This window comes from Bos indicus, chromosome 4, assembly GCF_029378745.1.
Source record: "Bos indicus isolate NIAB-ARS_2022 breed Sahiwal x Tharparkar chromosome 4, NIAB-ARS_B.indTharparkar_mat_pri_1.0, whole genome shotgun sequence".
NCBI classification, from domain to species: Eukaryota; Metazoa; Chordata; class Mammalia; order Artiodactyla; family Bovidae; genus Bos; species Bos indicus.
Genome location: NC_091763.1, coordinates 30,649,644 through 30,671,529, shown reverse-complemented (window position 1 = coordinate 30,671,529; position 21,886 = coordinate 30,649,644). Strand labels below are relative to the sequence as shown.

At 40.2% G+C, this 21,886-nt stretch overlaps 1 protein-coding gene across 1 annotated transcript in view; it reads right to left on the bottom strand.

The window, feature by feature from the left end:
• Positions 1-21,298, bottom strand: part of DNAH11 (dynein axonemal heavy chain 11) — a 368,614-nt gene extending 347,316 nt beyond the window's left edge. Inside the window, exons 1-6 of the mRNA XM_070787580.1 lie at positions 20,706-21,298; positions 19,287-19,430; positions 10,771-10,967; positions 10,357-10,555; positions 9,511-9,610; positions 6,373-6,584 (exon numbers count right to left, since the gene is read on the bottom strand). Of these exons, the coding sequence (XP_070643681.1) occupies positions 6,373-6,584; positions 9,511-9,610; positions 10,357-10,555; positions 10,771-10,967; positions 19,287-19,430; positions 20,706-21,041 (1,188 nt within the window). The 5' untranslated portion in view covers positions 21,042-21,298. The remainder of the gene's footprint in view (positions 1-6,372; positions 6,585-9,510; positions 9,611-10,356; positions 10,556-10,770; positions 10,968-19,286; positions 19,431-20,705) is intronic.
• Positions 21,299-21,886: the final 588 nt, after the last annotated feature.

Sequence of the window (21,886 nt, the reverse complement as noted above, 5' to 3'; positions counted from 1 at the left end):
CTGGCAGCACAGGGTCACTTGCAAAGGTGAGGAAGAGCTGACATAGGTGATTATACCACCGGCAATTCTTTTAGGTTAACTAACTTCTCTTCTGGGAGCTCATTACAGGACATAAAATCTAGCCGAGATATAGCAACTTGAACTGATTTTGAATAGTTGAAATGCAAAGATGAGAACAATTAAAGAGAAACCAGCAGATTCATGTAGCAGCTCTCATAGTACCATCATTCAGTTCTTCCCTTTCCCCTATTTGTTATGAATCTTCACAATATCCCTGTTTAGGGACCTCAAGAACCTATAAATTCTAATCCTGATGCATCTTCACCTCATATAAATTAAAGGTAAAATTGCATGCCTTTAATTCTACAGTTGTTTATAAAGCTGTAACAGATCTCAAAAGAGAATGTAATAAAAGCCATTAGGTTCAACACAGTCAATTGAAGGAATGATTTCCAAATGCAGATGTATTATCCTCCTTCTCCTATAAATGGCTACAGTTTTACATGCAGTGGCTACAGTTTTACATGCAGTGGCTACAGTTTTACCAGAAATATAGACTCTGAGACATAAATGTTTAAAGTAGTAAGAATATCATTCACTTGGTGTCTAAAAAGCCTACTGACAAGTTCCTTCAACTCTGGCTATAGATGCCCAGTCTATACTAATTTCTCACTCAGGCTGGATGGAAAATTAACCTCTCCCTAAAGGTTGCTAAATTTCACACAGAACAGGGATGAGAACTCCCAGGAATCCCTCAGTAATTTGAGTTTTGTAAGAGTCTGCACATTGGTATGGGTTACGGATTCCATCAGAGAAGGCAATGGCACCCCACTCCAGTTCTCTTGCCTGGCAAATCCCATGGACGGAGGAGCCTGGTGGGCTGCAGTCCATGGGGTCGCTAAGAGTCGGACATGACTGAGCGACTTCACTTTCACTTTTCACTTTCATGCACTGGAGAAGGAAATGGCAACCCACTCCAGTGTTCTTGCCTGGAGAATCCCAGGGACGGGGGAGCCTGGCGGGCTGCCATCTACGGGGTCACACAGAGTCGGACATGACTGAAGCGACGCAGCAGCAGGTCCCATGTCCAAAGCCTTATAAAATAAAAAATGACTAACCAGTTTATTTTATCAATAAGCCAATCAATTAATGAATTTATCAATGATAGCATTTTTTAAATTTAATTTTTATTTTACATTGGAGTATTGTTGATTTACAATGTTGTATTAGTTTGATGCCTGTCTCCCAGCTTTTCCATCTTATGTGACTTTATAGACTCTTGCTTAATTCTACCATCCCTTTTCCAAGCTCAACCTTGAAGACTTAAACTCTTTGTCATCTAGGATCTTGTGAATGAGAATATCCCCAAGAGAGACACTAAGTAAGCTGTAGAACAGAGTGGGGGGCCTAGAGTGGTAATGACTCACAACGAACAGGAAGCACAGTTTGGTAACCATGGAAGAAAAGCAAGGCACTAAAATAAGACACCATTACTGTGCCATTATCCAAAGTGTGCCATTATCCAAGGTGGTCACATGATGCCTTTTATATGTCTGGCCTAAATGACTAGGTTAACAGTCACTGTTAGAAAACAAGTAAAGAGAAACACATTTGCTTTTAAAGTAACAAAGGATTTCTGACCCTGCCTGGAATGCCTAGAAAGATCAGGCAGACAAGGAAAATGAGTGAAGCAGATCAGGAACAACAGTGGATGGTGGAGACCAAGGTCACCTGCACAGCACATGGCCCATCTAAAGGCGGTAGCTGAAGCTCTAGCAGCTGACTGTGTCAATGGGGATGGAAGAACCAATGTAGCGAAACCTGACTTTTCAGTGGAAGCTAGAATGCTGGAATTTAAACAAGACCTAATTAAGCATTAGCAACATTTTTTAAAATAAAAATTCCAAAATGCTATGCAAAATAAAAACACTGCATTGATCCACTGGCCAAATACAGTCAACAGAATGCCAGCTTATGACTTCTGATAATAAGCTAAGGGTTCAAGGGTTCCAATGTTTCATAAACACACTGAAGTCTATAGATTCACAGAAACAAAGTACATAAAAACTAGGTAAGGAGATTATAAAAGACACACAAAATGTGTAACCACACAAACTGGGCAAAGTACAAAATTAAAAGAACATGGTATAATTCTATACCCACACATAACAGCAAATTTATAAAAAATGGTAATGCTAAAAGCTGGTGAATTATAGCAAAACTTGTTACACATAATAATAGCAATGCAATTAACATAAACCTTTTAAAATAATTTGTATATATCAAATATTGTTCAAGAGTCATGAAAAATTATACACCTTAATCAATATCAGGAACTTATATTAAGCTGATTAGCCAAGTTAAGGAAAAAGGATTTTTGTATAAAGTTGTGGTCTACATATTGCTTATAATACAAGTGGCTGGAAGCAATCTACATATCCAATAAAAATAAATTAACTTTTCAAGAAAATAGTAAAAAAATTATATGATAAAATGTATTAATAAGTTTTAGAGGAAGGAAAATTCTTTTAATGCTGAATTTGAGAGGGATGGAATTATAGGACTACTTCCATTATTATAAATGTCATACAATATTTTACAGATATCACTAGTATACACATATTACATGCTAATTAGAAATAAAAATTATTTTAAACTATGGAGCATAACATAATGGGTAAGAGCTCTTTCTTACAAGCTGGATGACCTTGGGCATGCTATTTCTCCTTTCTGGACTTTGGACTTTCTTTGGACTCTGGACTTTCTGGACTATTTTTTAAATATAAGCTGGATCTACTAACAAATAGTACCTATATCATAGTGCCACTAGAAGATTAAATTCATAGATTTTTGTGAAGGGCTTAGAAGAATTCTGGCAAATAAAAGAAACTATACAGTGCCTGCTGGGGCTTTCCAGGTGGTACAGTAGTAAAGAGTCCACCTGCCGATGCCAGAGTCACAGGAGACACAGGTGTGACCCCTGGGTTGGGAGGATCCCCTGGTGGAGAAAATGGCAACCCATTCCAGTATTCTCGCCTGGGAAATGTCGCGGACAGAGGAGCCTATGGGCTACAGTCCATGGGGTTGCAGAAAGTCGCACACGGCTGACCGGCTGTGCACATACACACTGTGCATTAAAAAGGCATTAAAAATCAGCTGGACAACAAACAACTGGAGGTGGTAGTGGGCGCTGCAGAGGTTAGCTCTTCAGAGAACCCAGGCATGAAAGTTTACTCACTGCCCACTTTTGATTCCTTACATGTTGGGACAGATTTACTACAAAGTCTACTTGGAGAATCTAGGAAATTGGGTCAACTAAACCTTTGGACATAAGCCAGGAAGAGTAACTAAGGAACAAGGGAAGCAAGGTTATTTCCTCAGGAGTTTGGCAAACTTTGACCACGGACACTGACCAGGGGCCAGGGATAATAGGTTAACAGGCTTACAGGTAACCAGGGCTCTCTGCAAGCCATCTATAAAAATGAATGACAATCTTTGAGGTTTCTACACTAACAGGGCTTTGCAGTAAAAGTTTGGATCATTCTCAAAATGAGATGAGGATCCTCAAAAGGGGTTTGGGAGAAGCTGTGATCATGGTTGTTAAAACCACAGTAGGGATCAAAGCCTTTCACATGAGCTATGTCCATTAGGGCCCAGTGCACTCACTTAACAAAAGGGCAAAACGGAGTTTGCACAACAGAGAATCAGAAATAGAATGAAGCCAGAGGAGACACTAAAATATAGCAAGGAAGTGACCCATCATCTCCAATCAAGAGCTGCAACTAGTGGAACTTTTACTGATTTCTATTACATGTTGCACTGAGCATTTCATTTAGGTTCTCTCCTTGGATCCTTACAACAGCCCATGAACTAGGCACTTACAAGGGCAGAAACTGAGGCTCAGAGAAGTGATTTAACTCCACCGTGTGCTCAGTCATGTCTGACTCTTCTGCAACCCCCTGGACTATATAGCCTGCCAGGCTCCTCTGTCCCTGGAATTCTCCAGGCAAGAAAACTGGAATGGGTAGCATTCCCTTCTCCTCTAAAATGGTTCAATTAAATTTGAATCTTTGTTGGTCTGAGTCCAAAGCACTTTGCATATATTCTATCTCGTCAGAAGCAGAGAGAAGAACCCACACCCCTACCTCAATCTTATACTCCCAAAACTCTAAACTGCAGGTCAGAAGACCTGTACTTTAATTTGTCCCCCTAAACTCTCAAGGAAATTGAGCAAATGATATCTTTCAAGTTTCAGTTAATTCATCTGAAAAAGTATCAGAGATTGGAAGGGAACCCAGTTCCCCAGCCAGTTTCACCTACAACATCCTTCTCTTGGATGCTTAGGACAGCAAAGAGCTGGGGCCTGGGGCAGCAGAAGCTCTAAGCTATTTGCCTTGACCATGAGCAGATTTTCAGGGTTCCCAATTTCCTCCAATTTACTCCACTGTGCAACAAAATTTTTTAATTTTCAATATGAGTCATGACGTGAGAAGCATTAAACTAGATTGGGGATTTATTTAGGTCAATCATAGTTGTCCACCCTTCCCTGAGCTAGTGATCCAGATCTGTCTAAAATATCCTATCTTCCTGGCCAAAGGATTGCTTCAGGAGAGAAAATAAAATGCTTTCAGTTCAGTTCAGTCACTCAGTCGTGTCCAGCTCTTTGTGAGCCAGTGGACTGCAGCACGCCAGGATTCCCTGTCCATCATAAAACCCATCAGTCCAGAACTAAAAACAAAGTCAGTCTCTTTCCAGGGAAGTTCTTCTAGTAGCAGAATATCCCTCTAGTGCTACCAAAAGCCACCTTATTTACATGGATGAGAGACTAAGGATCAAGTCAATCTAACACACATGAACAAAGAGTTTTGAAATTATCATCTGATTCTCCTGGAGAATGCTAATCCCCAAGTCTTTGCACACTTAGACTTTCCAGTTAATGTGAACTTAGGCCCTTCTTTCTGTTCCAGTTTGCCAGTTACAGGTAGAAGTGATGCGACTCTCATAAGGGGCGGTCTTAGCAACACAAAGGCTAAGCCACATGCACAGATTCTGATTCTCTGGCATCCATTTTACAAAAACCCCTTAGGGGTTCAGACCCACACCCTGATACAGACCCTGCTGTGGACTGAACTGTGCCGTCCCCTCTGAAACAGTGCCTGTGTTGGAGCCCTAACCACCAATGTGACTACCCAGAGATGGAGTCTTCAGCAGGTAATTCAGGTTAAATGAGGACAGGAGGGTGGACCCCTATCTGATAGGACTGTGGTTTTGTAAGAGGAGGAGGAAGATCTTTCTCTCCACCACATGAGGGCACAGAGAGAAGGCAGCTATCTGCAAGCCAGAAAGAACACTGGCCAGAATACACAAATGCAGGAACCTGGACTGGTCTCCCAGCCCCCAAAACTGTGAGAAAGCAATTTCTGAAAATAAAGCTACCCAACCTGTGGAATTCTGTTATAGCAATTAAAGCAGGCTTACACACACACACACACACACACACACAGACACACACACGCACCCTTAGAGAATCACTAGATGATATACCCTTCTAGTATCTTTTAGCTCTGAAATTATGAAATGCTCTCTGATACTATGGACACAAGAGGAATTAAAACTTTCCACTGGATGAGGAAGCAGTCTAATTTTTTAAAGTATTTTATAATGTAAAGAGTAGAGAAACAATTATAAGCAAGAGATTTTTAAAGATTACCCATGAATCAAATTTTTTTTTAATTCGACTATTTTTTTAATTTGACTACTATTTTTTGAGGATCATTCTTGCTTCTACCCAGTTCTCTACTTTCCAAAAGTCCTCCCTCAGCCTGCGTTTCCATGGAAACCAAAAGGTAAGATACAAAGAAAGTACTACACATGTGCACCTTGTATTAGAAGCTATCTTAAATCTCTGAAGAAAAGGAGGGTATTAAACAAAACAGAATCCACTAACAACCTGTCCTGTGATCGTATTTAAGTTATTTCTAGAGCTCCTTTGCCATTTAGGATAGAAAATCACCTGGCCTTTGTTACCATAAAAGTCCTCTCTGAAAAAAGAGGAATAAATTTATCTCTAACTGGATTTATTCATTCCTCATTGATCTAATAAAACTTGAAAAGTGAAAGCGATAGTTTTGCTCAGTTGTGTCTGACTCTTTGCAACCCCATGGACTATAGCCTGCCAGGCTCCTCTGTCCATGGGATTCTCCAGGCAAGAACACTGGAGTGGGTTGCCATTCCCTTCTCCAGGGGATCTTCCCAACCCAGGGATCAAATCCGGGTCTCCTGCATTGCAGGCAGAGAGCCACCAGAGAAACCCCAATAAAACCTACCACATGGCAATAATTCTCATTGACTCTATTTTTTCATGCTACATACCTGGTCAATGAAGAGATTACAAAACTCTTGCAATAAAACTATGACCCGAGCAGGGGTATTATAAAACTTGGAATGACTCCAGATCAGACAGATGGTATGAAATAACGGGGCAATTAATACACCGGTCTGTGGGAATTCCGTCTCCTGCAGACACTGAATGTGTCTCCTCAGGGGTCTCAGGTAAAGTTCCACATCTTGGGCTTCGAGCAGAGCTGAAAGGAAACCACCATTAATGTGAGGCAGTCTCTTCTATCTAAATCCACTTCACAAGTTCAAGACAACAATGCAAAACAACATGGTTATACTTAAATGTTGCCTCTTTTTAGATTATTTATCCTACAATTGACACATGACAGGTTAGGAAAAGCTTCACATACTGTCTGGCTGTAAGAACCCTTCAAAAGAGCCCGGGCATATTCACCCTTACAGCACAAGTAAATTGTGACTGAAGACTCACAAGCTTCATCAGCAGAATGTTAATTCCTCCTAGGTACTTGCTACCAGCACAATTTAATCATTTATTGTTTCATTCTTCTATCCTATGAGAGTAACTTATACAAGGACTGAAAATTTTTCTATCACATTATTATTCAAAATGTACCTATTGAAATTTTTAAGCATGGGTGATGAAAATATTCTAGACACAGAGGTAATAGTTACAGGATACTGTGAATACACTAAATGCCACTGAACTGCACTCTTTAAAATTTTATGTTATGTGAATTTTATCTCAAATTTAAAATTGTTAAACGTATCATATTGATGTTTGGTAGAAACCAACAAAACACTGTAAAGCAATTATCCTTCAATTAAAAATAAATTTTAAAAAATTGTTAAGCATGGTAGGAATAAGGTATATTTTTTAAAGCTACATGAAAAAAATTTAAATAGTTAACTATTATTAATTACTGCTTAATCTAATTCAAATTTTCTCTTAAAACTGGCCCTTTTGACGGCCCTAAATAGATTTCCATCAGACTCCATTTTACTCCTGAGGCTACAAATACTTTTGCTTAACTGAAAGGCATCTCCTATGAAAGTAGGATATGAAGGAAACTAAATTCTTGTTTTCTTACAGTACAAAATACTCCTGTAAGAGATTAAAAACAAAATAACCTGCTACACTTTTTTTTTTTTTTTGGCTGTCAGAATCAGATATCTACCCACCCATAGTACTCTACTTGACAAGTAACTCATATATCTGTCCATCTAATAATAAAGACCTGGGAAGAAAGAGAGGGTCCAGGAACCATTTTTGTCCCAGTTGCATTTATGTTCTGAAATGAATGTTTTCAATATTAATTTCAAAATCAAATAACTGCATGTAATAGGTAAAGTGCCCTTAAAATGTGATAAGCCTATCTAGTGACTTTACAGAGCCTCCAGTAAATCTTCTAACTCTAACTAACAATGGCTTTGGGCCACTTGCTGTACTCAAAGTGTTTTTTCCCCTGAATCTCTAGGCTGTATACTCATAAGGCTCCAAGGATCCCTGGGATTTATTCCTGCAGACCTTGTATCCAAAGAAAATGTTAAATCTTACTAACAGAAAACACCAGCAGCAGCTTCTATTAATGGAGGGTACACTTACTGTGTGCCTAGTACTTTGTACTTGTTTAGTTGCTAAGTCATGTCAGACTCTTTAACCGCCCCATGGACTGTAGCCCACCCAGGCTCCTCTGTCCATGGGATCTCCCAGGCAGGAATACTGGATTGCCATATCCTTTCCCGGGAGATCTTTCCAAACCAGGAATCGAACCCATGTCCCCTGTATTTCCTGCATTGGCAGGCGGACACTTTACCACTGAGCCACCAGGGAAGCCTGGTACTTTGTACACTATGTATTAAATCTTCAGTCCAGTGGTTCTCAGCCAGAGGAGGTCTTCCCCACTGAGGGTCATCTAGCAATGTCTTACGTTTTTTTGTCATAATGGGCATGGGGGTAGTGGGTAGACTCCAGCAATGCTGCTAAATAGGCTGCAATGCTTAGGGCGGTTCCCCACAACAAAGAATTATCCTCCCCAAAGTGTCAGTGGTGACAAGGTTGCAAAACAGTGTTTCAATCTTTGCAACAATTTGCAAACAAAGTTTTAATATGCCAATTTGGCCATGGAAACCAGAGACTCAGCAAAAAGCTGTACTGAGTGAATCTGGGGCAGAAACTCAGATCTAACTCCCTGTTTGAAAAGAGGCCTTAAGACAACAGTTTATGGAGAAAAGCCTAAAGAGTTAGCATAACTTTCTCAAAGTAAATGTTAAGTATTTTCTAACCTTCCATGTATTACACATTAAAAATTTAAAAATAATTTTCTAATGTCAGAAACAAAATCAGGAGTTCCCTGGTGGTCTGGAGGTCAGGACTCTGTGCTTTCACTGCCGGGGGTCTGGATTCAGTCTCTGGTCTGGGAACCAACATCCCACAAGCTGTGCACATAGCCAAAAAAAAAACAAAACAAAACCCAGCTATTGGGCCATGCTATCTTACAATTTTATCATTTAAAACTTTAGAATCATGGGTCATATCCATATTTGCTTACACATGCCTAAAGAAACATGAACAGAAATAAAAAAAACTATGGAGAGGGTTACTGGTTGAGACTGAAACTGGGTACTGAAAAGATAAGGAGAATTTGCACTTTTATATTTTAAATTATAAATACCATCTTTTAATTTCTGGCTTTAAACAATGTGCTTGTATTATCTGTTGGAAACTCAACAAACAAACCCTCCTCTCTGTGTGTTAAATCTTCAATGATGATTTTGCATTCTTAGGAGTTAAATAAATGGTGGAACTTAAGCAAATTCGGAGATTCTACTGATGAATAACTGGACTAATTGCAGCCCAACTGTTGATTAGAAAATCTCCATGCTGGGCATTCAATGACTTGCTGATAAATACCAAAAGCCTTTCCCCTCCACACAGGCACTCTCACTGAAAGTTCACTCTAGATCCTCTTTAGTAAGTACTTAAATGGTTTACTAAGAGCTGAATAAACCGCAGACGATTAAGATGGATTTACCATTAGGAGAGTCAAGTGCAATCATTTCATGAGCATACTAAGGGTAGGAGGCTGAGCAAACAGGCAGGAGTCAGATCAGGAGGGACCACTGATCCAGGCCAAGGAACACAAGTCTTACCATTTTTCACAGCCATGAAAATGTCCTTCAATGTTGGAAAATAGCTGCTTTGCTTATTTTTCAGGATCTTAACCATTTTGAGGACAATAGGAGTCTGAAGCTAAATTGAAATATATATAATACCTAGATTAATGACTAAATAAATGCATTCTGCAAAAAATATTTAAATTATATTCCATTAATGCACAATACACACAGTATTTAATACTCAAAGATGTACCTGGTTTCACGTTGAAAATAATTTTTAAAATTAACATTTTTTCCTTAAGCTTGTATTTTATTTTACATTTATAGGTCTTTGACTTTTTAAAAAACCTAAATTACATTTTATTATATATGTAAGATAATAAATTTTCATATAGAATCTGTTTCAAAAAAATCTCTAAGAGATAGGTGAACAAGTGAATGAATGTCTTAGTTTTTAGAACATTAAATTGAATAAACTTCTAAGGCAAACACTAGCAGAGGAACCAGTTAGTTCTTCCAAAGTTGCATCTCTCCACTAAGCAAAGCCTACTCCTTTCCCAAATCAATTATATCAACTAGATTAATTAAATCATAAAAATCTTCAACATTTCCCTTGGGAACTACACTTCCTATGCCACAAAGTGTTTCCAATTACTCACATGCTGTCAAAATATTTTCAAAAAGGCAAGTTCACCTTTAATACCCATTAATTTTAAGAATGCATACTATAGAGAATTTTACAGTAAGAATTGAGTAAGTCATTCAAAGACAGTGTGTTAAACCTTTAAAGTTATTGGAAATCACTGGTTTGGGGCATCAAATTCAACAAGTGACTTTGCTAATTCAATTGACAAGCAATTTCTAGGGCTCTCTACTTACTTGATCATAAATGCATGATAGGTTCTCTCTTCTCATCATCCAGAAATCCAGTTCAGTTTGAGGATTTGAGTGAAGACCATTTAGCAAAGGCTGCACTGAATCTTTCTCTATGATTTCTTGGATTTGATGTGACCATTTAATAACCACTGATTCAATTGCATGGAGTACTCTCCTTTCATTTGGCTCCAGTCTGCAAACACTGAAATGATTAATAATATAATACAAAAATGAATCATTTCATCCGACTAAGGACAGGACTTAGTATTTTAATGTTTTTTTTATTTTTAAAATATGCTGTCATTACAATAATATTTTAAAAATATTGCTAACACGGGGGTGTTACAGGGGTGTGATATTAAGTAGGTATATCACCTCTCCATTTTGACATCTTGTGTAAACTGTATCATTACATACTTGGTCTCTGAATATTTCTGATCCAGGTCAATGTTTCCTGCAATAGTGGGAATTGGTAGAAGAGTTCTTCTCAACATTTTGCCCCTAAAAATATGCATTTTACTTTTCAAGACTTCTATATGATGTTCCATGTCTTGTGAAATAAAGCATGACCAGGATTTATGGTTGTTCTTATTAGAAATAATTGGCACTAAAATCTAGAAAAAGAAAAACATTTTAAGCAGAAAAATTAATTAATTTACAGACAACGTATTCCTTCAAAGATTTTCTTGTTACACAAGATCAGAAACTAAACCACTCAATTTCAACTTCATAATGTCCTCCTGTGACATCAAATCTACAGATGACAAAGTCAGTGACCATTTAGATTTAATCAATTAGATAAATTCTTTCAAAGTGGAAGTACTATACTGCTTGTTCATTCATTTACATATTTATCAAACATTTATGGAGGCTCCCAGTAACTCAGATCCTGTATGAAATAAGCAAAATCATGTCAAGTAAGTAAACTGCTTTCTTAATGCAAATTGAACACATTGGCAGGTGTACTAATGGAAAAAATCTTCTTGAATCACATGGCAAAAGCAAATTCATCTTGTCCAGCTCTGAGGGCCATCCCAGTGGATTAAATTTTAATAGAAAGATATTTATTAAATTATATGAACCTTTTTTGGAACTCCTTCCACCATTAAGGTGGGAATATCAATGAAACTATATGTGTGGGAAACCTCCAAAATTATTTTTTGTGTTCCCAAAGTACAGCATATGTTAAGTAATTATAGTTTGTTGAGTTGGTGAAGTTAGTCTCTTGCTTCCTCACTCTTTTCCAATATGTACTAATTGTAAACATTTTTTTCTGACACAATCTGTCTAGACTTTCAGTGTTAACCATAAATTTTCCATTAGCTAAAATGCTTAGAAAACACCCTTCCTTTTTAAAGTTCATTTTGAGAACACAATCTTCTAGTTAACTACAAACAAACTGAAAATTCATTTCATTTTCCAATGGGGATAAAACAAATATTTCCAAATTGTATTATATTTTCCTGCTTTGTACCCACCACTTCTTGAGCTAGGAGATTAGTAAGAAATAGTGTGTCTTTCAGTGGCAACAATCTAAATGCCCATCCACAGATGAATGGATAAAGATGTGTATATACAATGGAATGCTACTCAGCCATAGAAAAGAATGAAATAAAGCCATTTGCAACATGAATGGACCTAGAGATTATCATACTAAGTGAATTAAGTCAGAAAGAGAAAGACAAATGCCATATAGTATTACTTATATGTGGAATCCAAAATATAAGGCAAACCAACTTATGTATGAAACAGAAATAGACTCCCAGGCAGAGAACAGACTTGTGGTTGCCAAGGGGGAGGAGGGCTGGGGAAGAAGGTACTGGGAGCCAGAGACCAGCAGATGTCAACTATTACATAAAGGATGCATAAGCAATTAAGTCCTACTGTACAGCACAGGGAACTACACTCAATATCCTGAGATAAACCATAATGGGAAAGAATGTATATATCTGAATCTTGCTCTCTCTATATATCTGAATTTGCTCTATAGCAGAAACTAATACAACACTATAAATCAACTATACTTCAATAAAAACAAAAAAAATACTAGTGTGTCGAGCTCTGTCGGTCAGAACTGCCACGAGAGGCACATTTTCCTGTCATGTGGAAAACATGGGAAAAACACCCATCTCTGACTGGGAGGGGTATTAGGGAAGACTCGCCAGGAAAGTTGATACTTGGTTTAAATCTTAAAGATGAACGAGTAGGGCTGAACACGGATGCAAAACCACTGAAGGCTAAAGGAGTACATTGCTTCTGAGAAAGTTCCAGTCTGGCCTGCCTGAAACTGGAGCCAGCACCCCTAAGGAGAGGCCCTGTGAGGAAAGCGGGGGCGGGGCATGAAGAGCTTTGGAAGACTTAGGATTGTTGGGCTGCCCATGCACTGACCCACTGAACAACTGCTTTCTAGATTAAATTCCAAGTATCAACAGCTTTTCTAAAAGTCAGGGATAGGGATAATTCTGGTTCTTCAACATTTCCAGTTTACTGTTTCAAACTTTCGCTCTATTTACTGTTCTGTGACAAGACCAACTTCTTTTAAAATTAAGTATTTGTGTCATAAGCTATAGATAAAACTGTTACGCAATTCTGAGCCACATGCTTTGTAGAGCAGTTAAGCAGAGGGCTCGAGTATCTCCATGAACATCATTTCAAACAAGTTGACCTGGGATGTGCTCTGTAGTGAAAATAAACCTTGTTAGCTTGTTAGCAACAAGCATATACAAAGGAATTCAATTAATCTGGGGTTTTGTTTTTAGCTGGAAGTTTTTTGTCTAGGTTTTATGCTTTATAAGAAAAATCCCCAAACTTTCTCTGAACCAAAATAATTTGGACATGTTTACTAGCGGATATACAATTACATGTAAAAAAGTCTCTGCTGGCATTCTCAATGGCAACCCACTCCTTTACTCTTGCCTGGCAAATCCCACAGACGGAGGAGCCTGGTGGGCTGCAGTCCATGGGGTAGTGAAGAGTTGGACATGACTGAGCGACTTCACTTTCACTTTTCACTTTCATGTACTGGAGAAGGAAATGGCAACCCACTCCAGTGTTCTTGCCTGGAGACTCCCAGGGACAGTGGAGCCCGGTGGGCTGCCGTCTATGGGGTCACACAGAGTCAGACACGACTGAGGCAACTTAGCAGCAGCAGCATTCTCTTTACTCACTTTGTCCTTTTTTGAAACATGGCATCTTCTTTTTAACAACAGTTCTTAAATCAGTAGAGAGTATTACCTGGTCAACAATTTCAAAATACAGAAGTCTAGGCCTCTGCTAGACTTCTTAAATTGAAATATATAGGAATGTGGTCCAGATACTGATTGCAAGTACCAAATCATACTTTTCATTCTGGCTTGAGAAACATTTACAGTTATTGTTTCTTTCAAGATATGGGTCAACATAATACTTAAAGAAATAACTGCATGACATTTTTAATACTTTTGCTAAATTATATAATATAGTTAAAATAATAGCATATAGGGACACATGATAATATTGAACAGTAGATCAGGAGTAAAATTTTGCACACATTAGATCTGAGATGTCTATTTCACAGCAAGTGTAATAGACATTTCAGATCTAACGTGGGCAGTGGAAGTCCAAGGTTAAAGTTCAGGAGAGAGATCAGGGCTGGGAAGAGAATTCTGGGAGAGCCTAGCATATCAACATAAATTACTGTTTATCAGTGTATATCTGTGTTGAACTTCAAAGACTATACAACATTGAATATAAATGAGAGTATATTAGGTCATGAAATGAGAAAAAAATAAATATGAAGTCATAAATGACTTTTTCTCATCTCCTGTTTAAACACCTGGTCCATCCCTTTATTTTACTCCAGTGTAAGAACAACAACACTGGAAAATTCCCTCAACACTTTTCAATCCAATCACTACTTCAGTAACATAGTCCCTCTTTGGTCCTTGATTGAGTCACCAATTCACCAATCCTTTCATTAAATGTTTTTCTTCTTGTGTACCAGAAAGTACCCAGAAAGATAGTAGTTAATTAGTTTAGAATGCAATGGCCCATTTGATTTCAAACTTTTAAATGAAATCTGTCCTAATAAAAACCTTCAGAGAACATGCATAACCACCATCATCTTTCAAAAATAAATACATAGATGTGGGTTTGACAACTGGCCTTGGTGGCAACACCTGGATGAAAAAGTTGCAGGGTGTTAAGTTTTCTAATCAGCCTTTCCAGCTTTATTCCTCACCACCCTCCAGCTCTTCTTCCCCAATCTAACTGCAGTAATGTACTTTGTTTTTAAAAATGCAATCTCCATTTCCTCACCTTTGGGCCTTTGCACTGCTTCTTACTTCCTCCCTTCTCCATACCTAGTTACTGCTCCTTGTCCTTCAACAAACAATTTATCAAATAATTTACAATGATTTACCTTCAATAAATAATTTACCATACAACCGTGGATGCTTTTGAGAGTAAAAACAATAAGAATTAGCAGATGTCATCCGATCTGTAACAGAGGAGACTGGAACCAACTCAGGCAAATCAAGACCTATAACCTATTGAGACTTCCTACCTTCCCTGACAACTCTGTAAGATGTCGCAGCATCCTGCTGAAACCACAATGCCCACCACGCTGTATCCCTGTTTGTTCAGCTGCCTGCCTCCCTAGTTAGACTGCATGCTTTCTGAGGGCAGAAATGTCATCACTAACTGCCAGGTATGTCCTGTCAGTGGTACCAAGTAGATATTAAAAAAGTATTGACTAAAGGAACAAATGACAACTGTGGGCTTGTTAGCATACAAATTCCAAGTGAAAAGCCCAAAGGGACACTTGGGAATTTGTATGGTAATAGGACCACGGTTGTCATAAATGTCAAAAAAATTCAAATGGAAGTACCCTGTTTATTTAACTTATATGCAGAGTACATCATGAGAAACGCTGGACTGGAAGAAACACAAGCTGGAATCAAGATTGCCAGGAGAAATATCAATAACCTCAGATACGGAGATGATACCACTCTTATGGCAGAAAGTGAAGAGGAACTCAAAAGCCTCCTGATGAAAGTGCAAGTGGAGAGTGAAAAAGTTGGCTTAAAGCTCAACATTCAGAAAACAAAGATCATGGCATCCGGTCCCATCACTTCATGGGAAATAGATGGGGAAACAGTGGAAACAGTGTCAGACTTTATTTTTGGGGGCTCCAAAATCATTGCAGATGGTGACTGCAGCCATGAAATTAAAAGACGCTTACTCCTTGGAAGGAAAGTTATGACCAACTTGGATAGCATATTCAAAAGCAGAGATATTACTTTGCCAACAAAGGTCCGTCTAGTCAAGGCTATGGTTTTTCCTGTGGTCATGTATGGATGTGAGAGTTGGACTGTGAAGAAGGCTGAGCGCCGAAGAATTGATGCTTTTTAACTGTGGTGTTGGAGAAGACTCTGGAGAGAGTCCCTTGGACTGCAAGGAGATCCAACCAGTCCATTCTGAAGGAGATCAGCCCTGGGATTTCTTTGGAGGGAATGATGCTAAAGCTGAAACTCCAGTACTTTGGCCACCTCATGTGAAGAGTTGACTCATTGGAAAAGACTCTGATGCTGGGAGGGATTGGGGGCAGGAGGAGAAGGGGACGACAGAGGATGAGATGGCTGGATGGCATCACTGACTCAAGGGACATGAACTCCGGGAGTTGGTGATGGACAGGGAGGCCTGGCGTGCTGCGATTCATGGGGTTGCAAAGAGTCGGACACAACTGAGCGACCGATCTGATCTGATCTGATCAGAGGTCATACACCAAATGCTTTTCCTCTATAAAAATACCTTGAAGCTCCATTGTTTTGTCTCTTAGAAGAGGATATCTTTAGCCCTTCTTTAACTTTTGTTCATTTAGCAAGTACTTACTTAACTGTTACTATGTGTCAAGCAGAACTTGGGGGTTTGGGACTCATCCCTGGTGGCTCAACTGGTAAAGAACCTGCCTGCCAATACAGAAGACACAAGACTCGTGGGTTCAGTTCCTGGGTTGGGAAGATTCCCTAGAGAAAGAAATGGCAACCCACTCCAGTATTCTTGCCTGGAGAATAGGAGCCTGGCAGGCTATGGCCCATGGGCTCGCAGAGACTTAGATATGCCTGAGTACGCAAGCACACAGTGAGGAAAGATTAAGAGCTGCGACGAGGGTAAGGCAAGTAAGGCAGTCACCATGGAACAAAACATAAGAGGCCACAAAAGAACCCCACAAACAGCAACAACTTGATTTGTTGTTTAGTCACTAAATTGTGTCCGAATCTGCGACCTCATGGACTAGAGCCTGCCAGCCTCCTCTTTTTCATGGGGTTTTCCAGGCAAGAATCCTGGAAAGGGTTGCCATTTCCTTCTCCAGGGGATCTTCCCAACCCGGGGAGAGAACCTGAGTCTCCTGCATTCCAGGTGGATTCTTCACCCCTGAGTTACCAGGAAAGCTCAACAACTCAATAAGATCAATCATATTTTAAAATACTTTTTAAATAAAAATTAATCCAAAACTGATAAACAAAATAGACACTTTTTAATAAAGACGAGTGTTACTGACATTTTGCCTTAGGCTCCAACATGACTTGGCACGGCACTGTTAGTGATCCTATTTTTAAAGTTATTTACTTGCATTACTTTTTATTTTTTAAAACATTGCCTTAGGGAATCCCCCGGTACTCAGTGGTTAAGACTCCATGCTTTCACTGCTAGCACCTGAGTTCAATCCCTGCTCAGGGAACTAAGATTTTTTAAGTCTTGTGGTGCAGCCAAAGAAAAAAACAAAACACACAAAAACTGCCTTAAACTATTATTCATCTTGATTAATGAGTTGTTTTTGTTTCTCCTCACCTCCCTGGAAGTTCTCTTGAGCTGGGGGCCTCACTTGCCTGACCCTAGGTCCAGGCCCTTCAAAGATCCTTGTTTAGCTGGAGGGTGTTCATAAACAAGAGATATTTGAGCAAAAAGACTTAAGGCATGAATGGGTTGGCTGAGTGGATTCTGGGGAAGAGGAAGAAACAGCAAGAGCAAAGGCCCCAGGGCAACAGTGTGCCTGAAATAATTAAGGAACCACCCCAAGGAGGCCAGGAGTTAGCAATTGAAATGAGTCGAGAGGTCACAGGGAGGTCAGACCACAGAGAATTTGGACTCTGGTCAGGCCTTAGGGCCCCTTCATTCCGAATTTAAGTCTTGTCCACAAAGAAACCCAAGGGACAAGTGTGAAGTCCTCACTTTTTTCATCCCAATGCTCAAATCCTCAAGCATATTTAAATAAATTAGAATCTTCCCAAACCAGCTCCACCCATGAGGTTCTGAATGTTTTTTGTTTTCTATAGATATACTCACGGACAGTTTACTCTTCCACTTGAACTTCTCAGAGGGCTATGCAGAGAAAGGTCAGAGAAACTGGAAAGGGTTTTATATCTTTTGTCACAGATGGTAGAGAAAGCATTCCAATAAGGAGTGCAGCTTTGCACTTCTTTTTTTTTTTTTTAGCTTTGCACTTCTAAGTCCAGTTGATGGCAGCCTGGATTCCCATGACCAAAGGTTATTTACACTCCATGTGAAACCCTTTCATCAGATTCAGTTCAGTAAAAATCTCCTGAACACCTGTGACATAACAAAAACTGTCTCAAGTGCTTAAGATAGAAAACTCTCTTCCTAGTGTCTTCTGGAAATCAACTAACACTATAGAAACTCAATAGAGAGAAACCATGGTAGAAGTAAAGTTGGGGGAGAGAAGCCCTAGCTAATCCAGAGACGGAAAGAAAATACTTCTCAAGAAGAAAGCAGAAGAGCCTCAGGAAGTAGAAGAGGTGTGAAAGACGGAGGCTGATAAATCTTCAGTAATAAATACGTACGTTGGCAATTACTCCTACATTAAATATCGGTCTTGGCAAGACTGTTTTGATTACTGAGACCTAGTTTAGTGATACTAACCCAGTTTCCCCCCAGTTTGGTGTGCATTAGAATCACCTTGACTTCCCCGGTAGCTCAGATGGTAAAAGAATGCCGGCAACCTGAGTTGGATTCTTCAGTCGGGAAAATCCCCTGGAGAAGGGAATGACAACCTACTCCAATATTCTTGCCTGGAGAATTCCATGGACAAAGGAGCCTTTTACAGTCCATGGGGGCTCGAAAAGAGTTGAACACGACTGAGTGATTAACACAACCCCACACAGACACAGAATCACCTGAGAATCTTTTACCCCTACTGCAGCCTGGCTCCCACCCCAAGACATTCTTATTTAATTGGTATTATGTGTCACCTGGGCAGAGTTACATTAGCTCCCCAGGTGATGCTAATCCAGCAAACTTTGAAAACCACTGCTCTGGCTCTTCCAAATTCAGTCATTTTGTATCTTATTCCTCAAAGCTGGTTTGTGAACAAACAGCATCAGCTCCACTACAGACCTACCGCACCAGTTTGCCTTTACCAAAATCCCTAAGTGGTTCTTAGGAACATTAGAGCGCCAGTAACATGGGTTTGGAGAGGAGTTCTCTGGTTGAAGGGGAGAGAAAAGGAATTTCAAGGCACTCATTCCTAATACTTTGTTTCTGTTATCTTTTTCCATTATCTCACACAAGTGCACTTAGAAACAAACAGGAATCTTAAAAACTGATAACACACTTTTTCAAAATGTATATCTATCTTTACTCTGAACAGGAAGTTTAATACTTTAGCTAAGTGCAGAAGCCTATTTCAGATGCTTTTTAATTTCCTTTCATTATTTAGAAAGAAAGAGGTAAAGGATGATCCTACAAATTACCACCTGTTGAATGTCAGCATCAGTATCAGCTCATTTCAGGAACAGTCTAAATGCTATCATTTTCCATCCACCTGCTAATGAGATGACCAGCTGCTACATTCTTTTTAATAGCCAGTTATCCTGAATTAATTTCAAGTGTCATGAAGATAAATTAAATATTAAAATATTAAGCTAGACCAGTACCTCGTCTAGGAAAGCAGTTACGTGTCCAAGAGATGAGGCAGGTAACTCTCCAAATAAAACTATCTGACAGAAGTCATTTACTCCAATGTTTTCAGTAGTCTTCTTGGCAATATAAACAAGTTTATGTTTTACATCTCTTGGAATCTGAAACAAGAGCAAATAATTATTTTAAGTCTACAATGTAGTTTCCATGTTAACAAGCAATATGTACTACATCTAACTTGTAACTGGATTGCAAGCATGAGAAAGAAATCTGGCATCCTGCCTACCTTTATAAACAAGATTGTTCCACTGCTCTGTAAAGTGTATACAGTTTTCTTTGTTCTTTTATAAAGCTAATTTCACAGTATTATTGGTGTGGAATATCACCTTTCAGAAGATCCTTATATACTATAAAGTCTCAAAATTAACAACAAATACAGGGAGAAATTAGAAATGTTTCCATCTGAGCAAAGGTTATTCTTTTGTATAACCTTTTCCTATTACAAATAAGCCCAACTGAGATAAAGACCAAGAGGTTACATTTGATTACTATCCTCAGAGCAAAAAAACAGATGTGTTTAATCAAGATATTCTAGCATTTTCATGACTACCAAGTCATTTCTTCAGGTATCATGACTATTTAACCTAATACTACAGCGTTCTCTTTGTCTACTCTGACACTTTTAAAAACTAAACCAGGAGAGTAGCAAAACAAACAAAATTCGGAACTCGTAAAACTCTAAGGTAAAACTCCAGTTATTTTTTCTTCTCTGGGATTCCATTATAATCGACCACATCTAGCGATGATGGTACCACTTTACGTTAACAGCAAAGCATCTCAAGACTATAAATCTGGCTCCAATTTGTACTCTAGAAGTACAAATGCTGTATTCGTAGAAGTACAAATACTGAACTCGTTAACGTTCAAGTGTACTAGAAGTCAAATTGAAATAGGGAAAAGAAGCACTGTCCTGAGCGCAGACTGCTGGCAATTCTTTTTTTTTTTTTTTTAAGACTAAGTATCAATATTATTCCCTGAGATGAAGTGTGGTTGACAGGCAGCCTGAGCCATGACAAGCTTTTTGGGCTCTACCAAACACCACTTGTGGCTCCAGAGTGATCCAAGAACGATTTAAAGTAAAGTTATCTGGCAGAGAGAATTCACCTTGAGCCTAACAACCAGGCAGCTAAAGAAGCGCGGTTTTTGCAGGCTCAAAGGCTGACCTTCTAGAAAACTAACCAACAGCCGCTCAACAGCAGAGTGGACGCACCTGGGGGATTCTGTGGACTCCGGGGGCAGGCACTTGAGATAAGTTATTTATTTTAAAGAGCCCTAATACATGTCCCGAAGGAACCCAAGGAGGTGCGACTGGCCAGTCCCGTCCGGGTGTCCGTCAGGCAGGACGTGAGGTGTGGCCGGGTCCCCTCACCACTTACCTGTTGGGACGCCTCGAGCTGCCCCTCAGTGGTGACGCTGAACAGAAGGCAGCAGGCTGGGCTGGGGCTCTCCAGAAACTCCCCCAGAACCTGCCGGTTGTCTTCACTCTCCAAATGCTGGCTCCATTTCTCTTCCGGGAGGCCCAGTAACTGCTCCAGGCGGCAGCCGACGAAGCGCACCCGCGCGTCCTGGGCAAAACTCCGCGCTCTCCTGGCCGCCGCCACCTCCTCGTCTTCGTCTTCCTCCTCCAATTCCACCAGAACCGCCGCCTCCCGGCCGGCGCCCGGGGCGAGGCGAAGAATCGGAGCTTCTCGGGCTGCCACCTGGGCTGCCATCCAGTATGTCGAGTAGGCGCGGGACCGGCCGGCTCGTCGTGCGCGTCCCTCCCCAGCCCCGGGTAGGCTGGGCCACCTCCACACGCGCGCCCCGGGAGGCGCCCACCTCCTCCAGCGATCACTGCGAGCGCGGCCGCTTGTCCCACACCTGCTCCCACTTGGCCTCCCGCGTCTGCTCTCGGAGCTGCAGCGCAGCGGGACGGAGTTCCGGAGGGTCTTTAGCAGTGCGTCCCGTTTCCAAGGGAACGGCGTCCCCGCCCCGGCCCGCTGAGGGCGGAGAGAGCACCTAGCAGAGCGGCTTTCCGCAGGGGAGGGGCTTGCCCTCCACCGGTGTGAGCCACTCGGTGGCCTCTCCGCTGCCTTCTGGCTCCCTGGCATACAGGACATCTCCGTGGGGGCTCCCAGGGAGGGAGTCCAGTATTGATTAATTGCTGTGTTTTGAGCAATGCTGCCGTGTGCTGAACACCATGCTAAGTCCATCCTCTTGATTATTTTAATACCTGGAAAGGCAGGGCTTCAATTGGTCAGCTTATCTAATGAGCAAAGAAATAAGTCTCAAAGTGACTAAGCAACAAGGAGATGATGGATTCATGTCTTGCGCCCAGGGCTTTAAATTCACCTTGCCCTCAGTGGTTAGGTGATTCCAGAAAAGAACCAACACTGCAATTCAGCTTTCTTAGTTGTGGGAATCCCAAGATCTAGGTATTCAAAATCCTGATTCCAAACTTCACCTGCCACTTACAGGGATGTTAATACACACAGTGAAAGAATGAATGACGCTCTTTGGAAATGTCAAAGTGCTCTGAAATATATAATTATTATTCAGTCCAAGAGTAAAAGGTCAC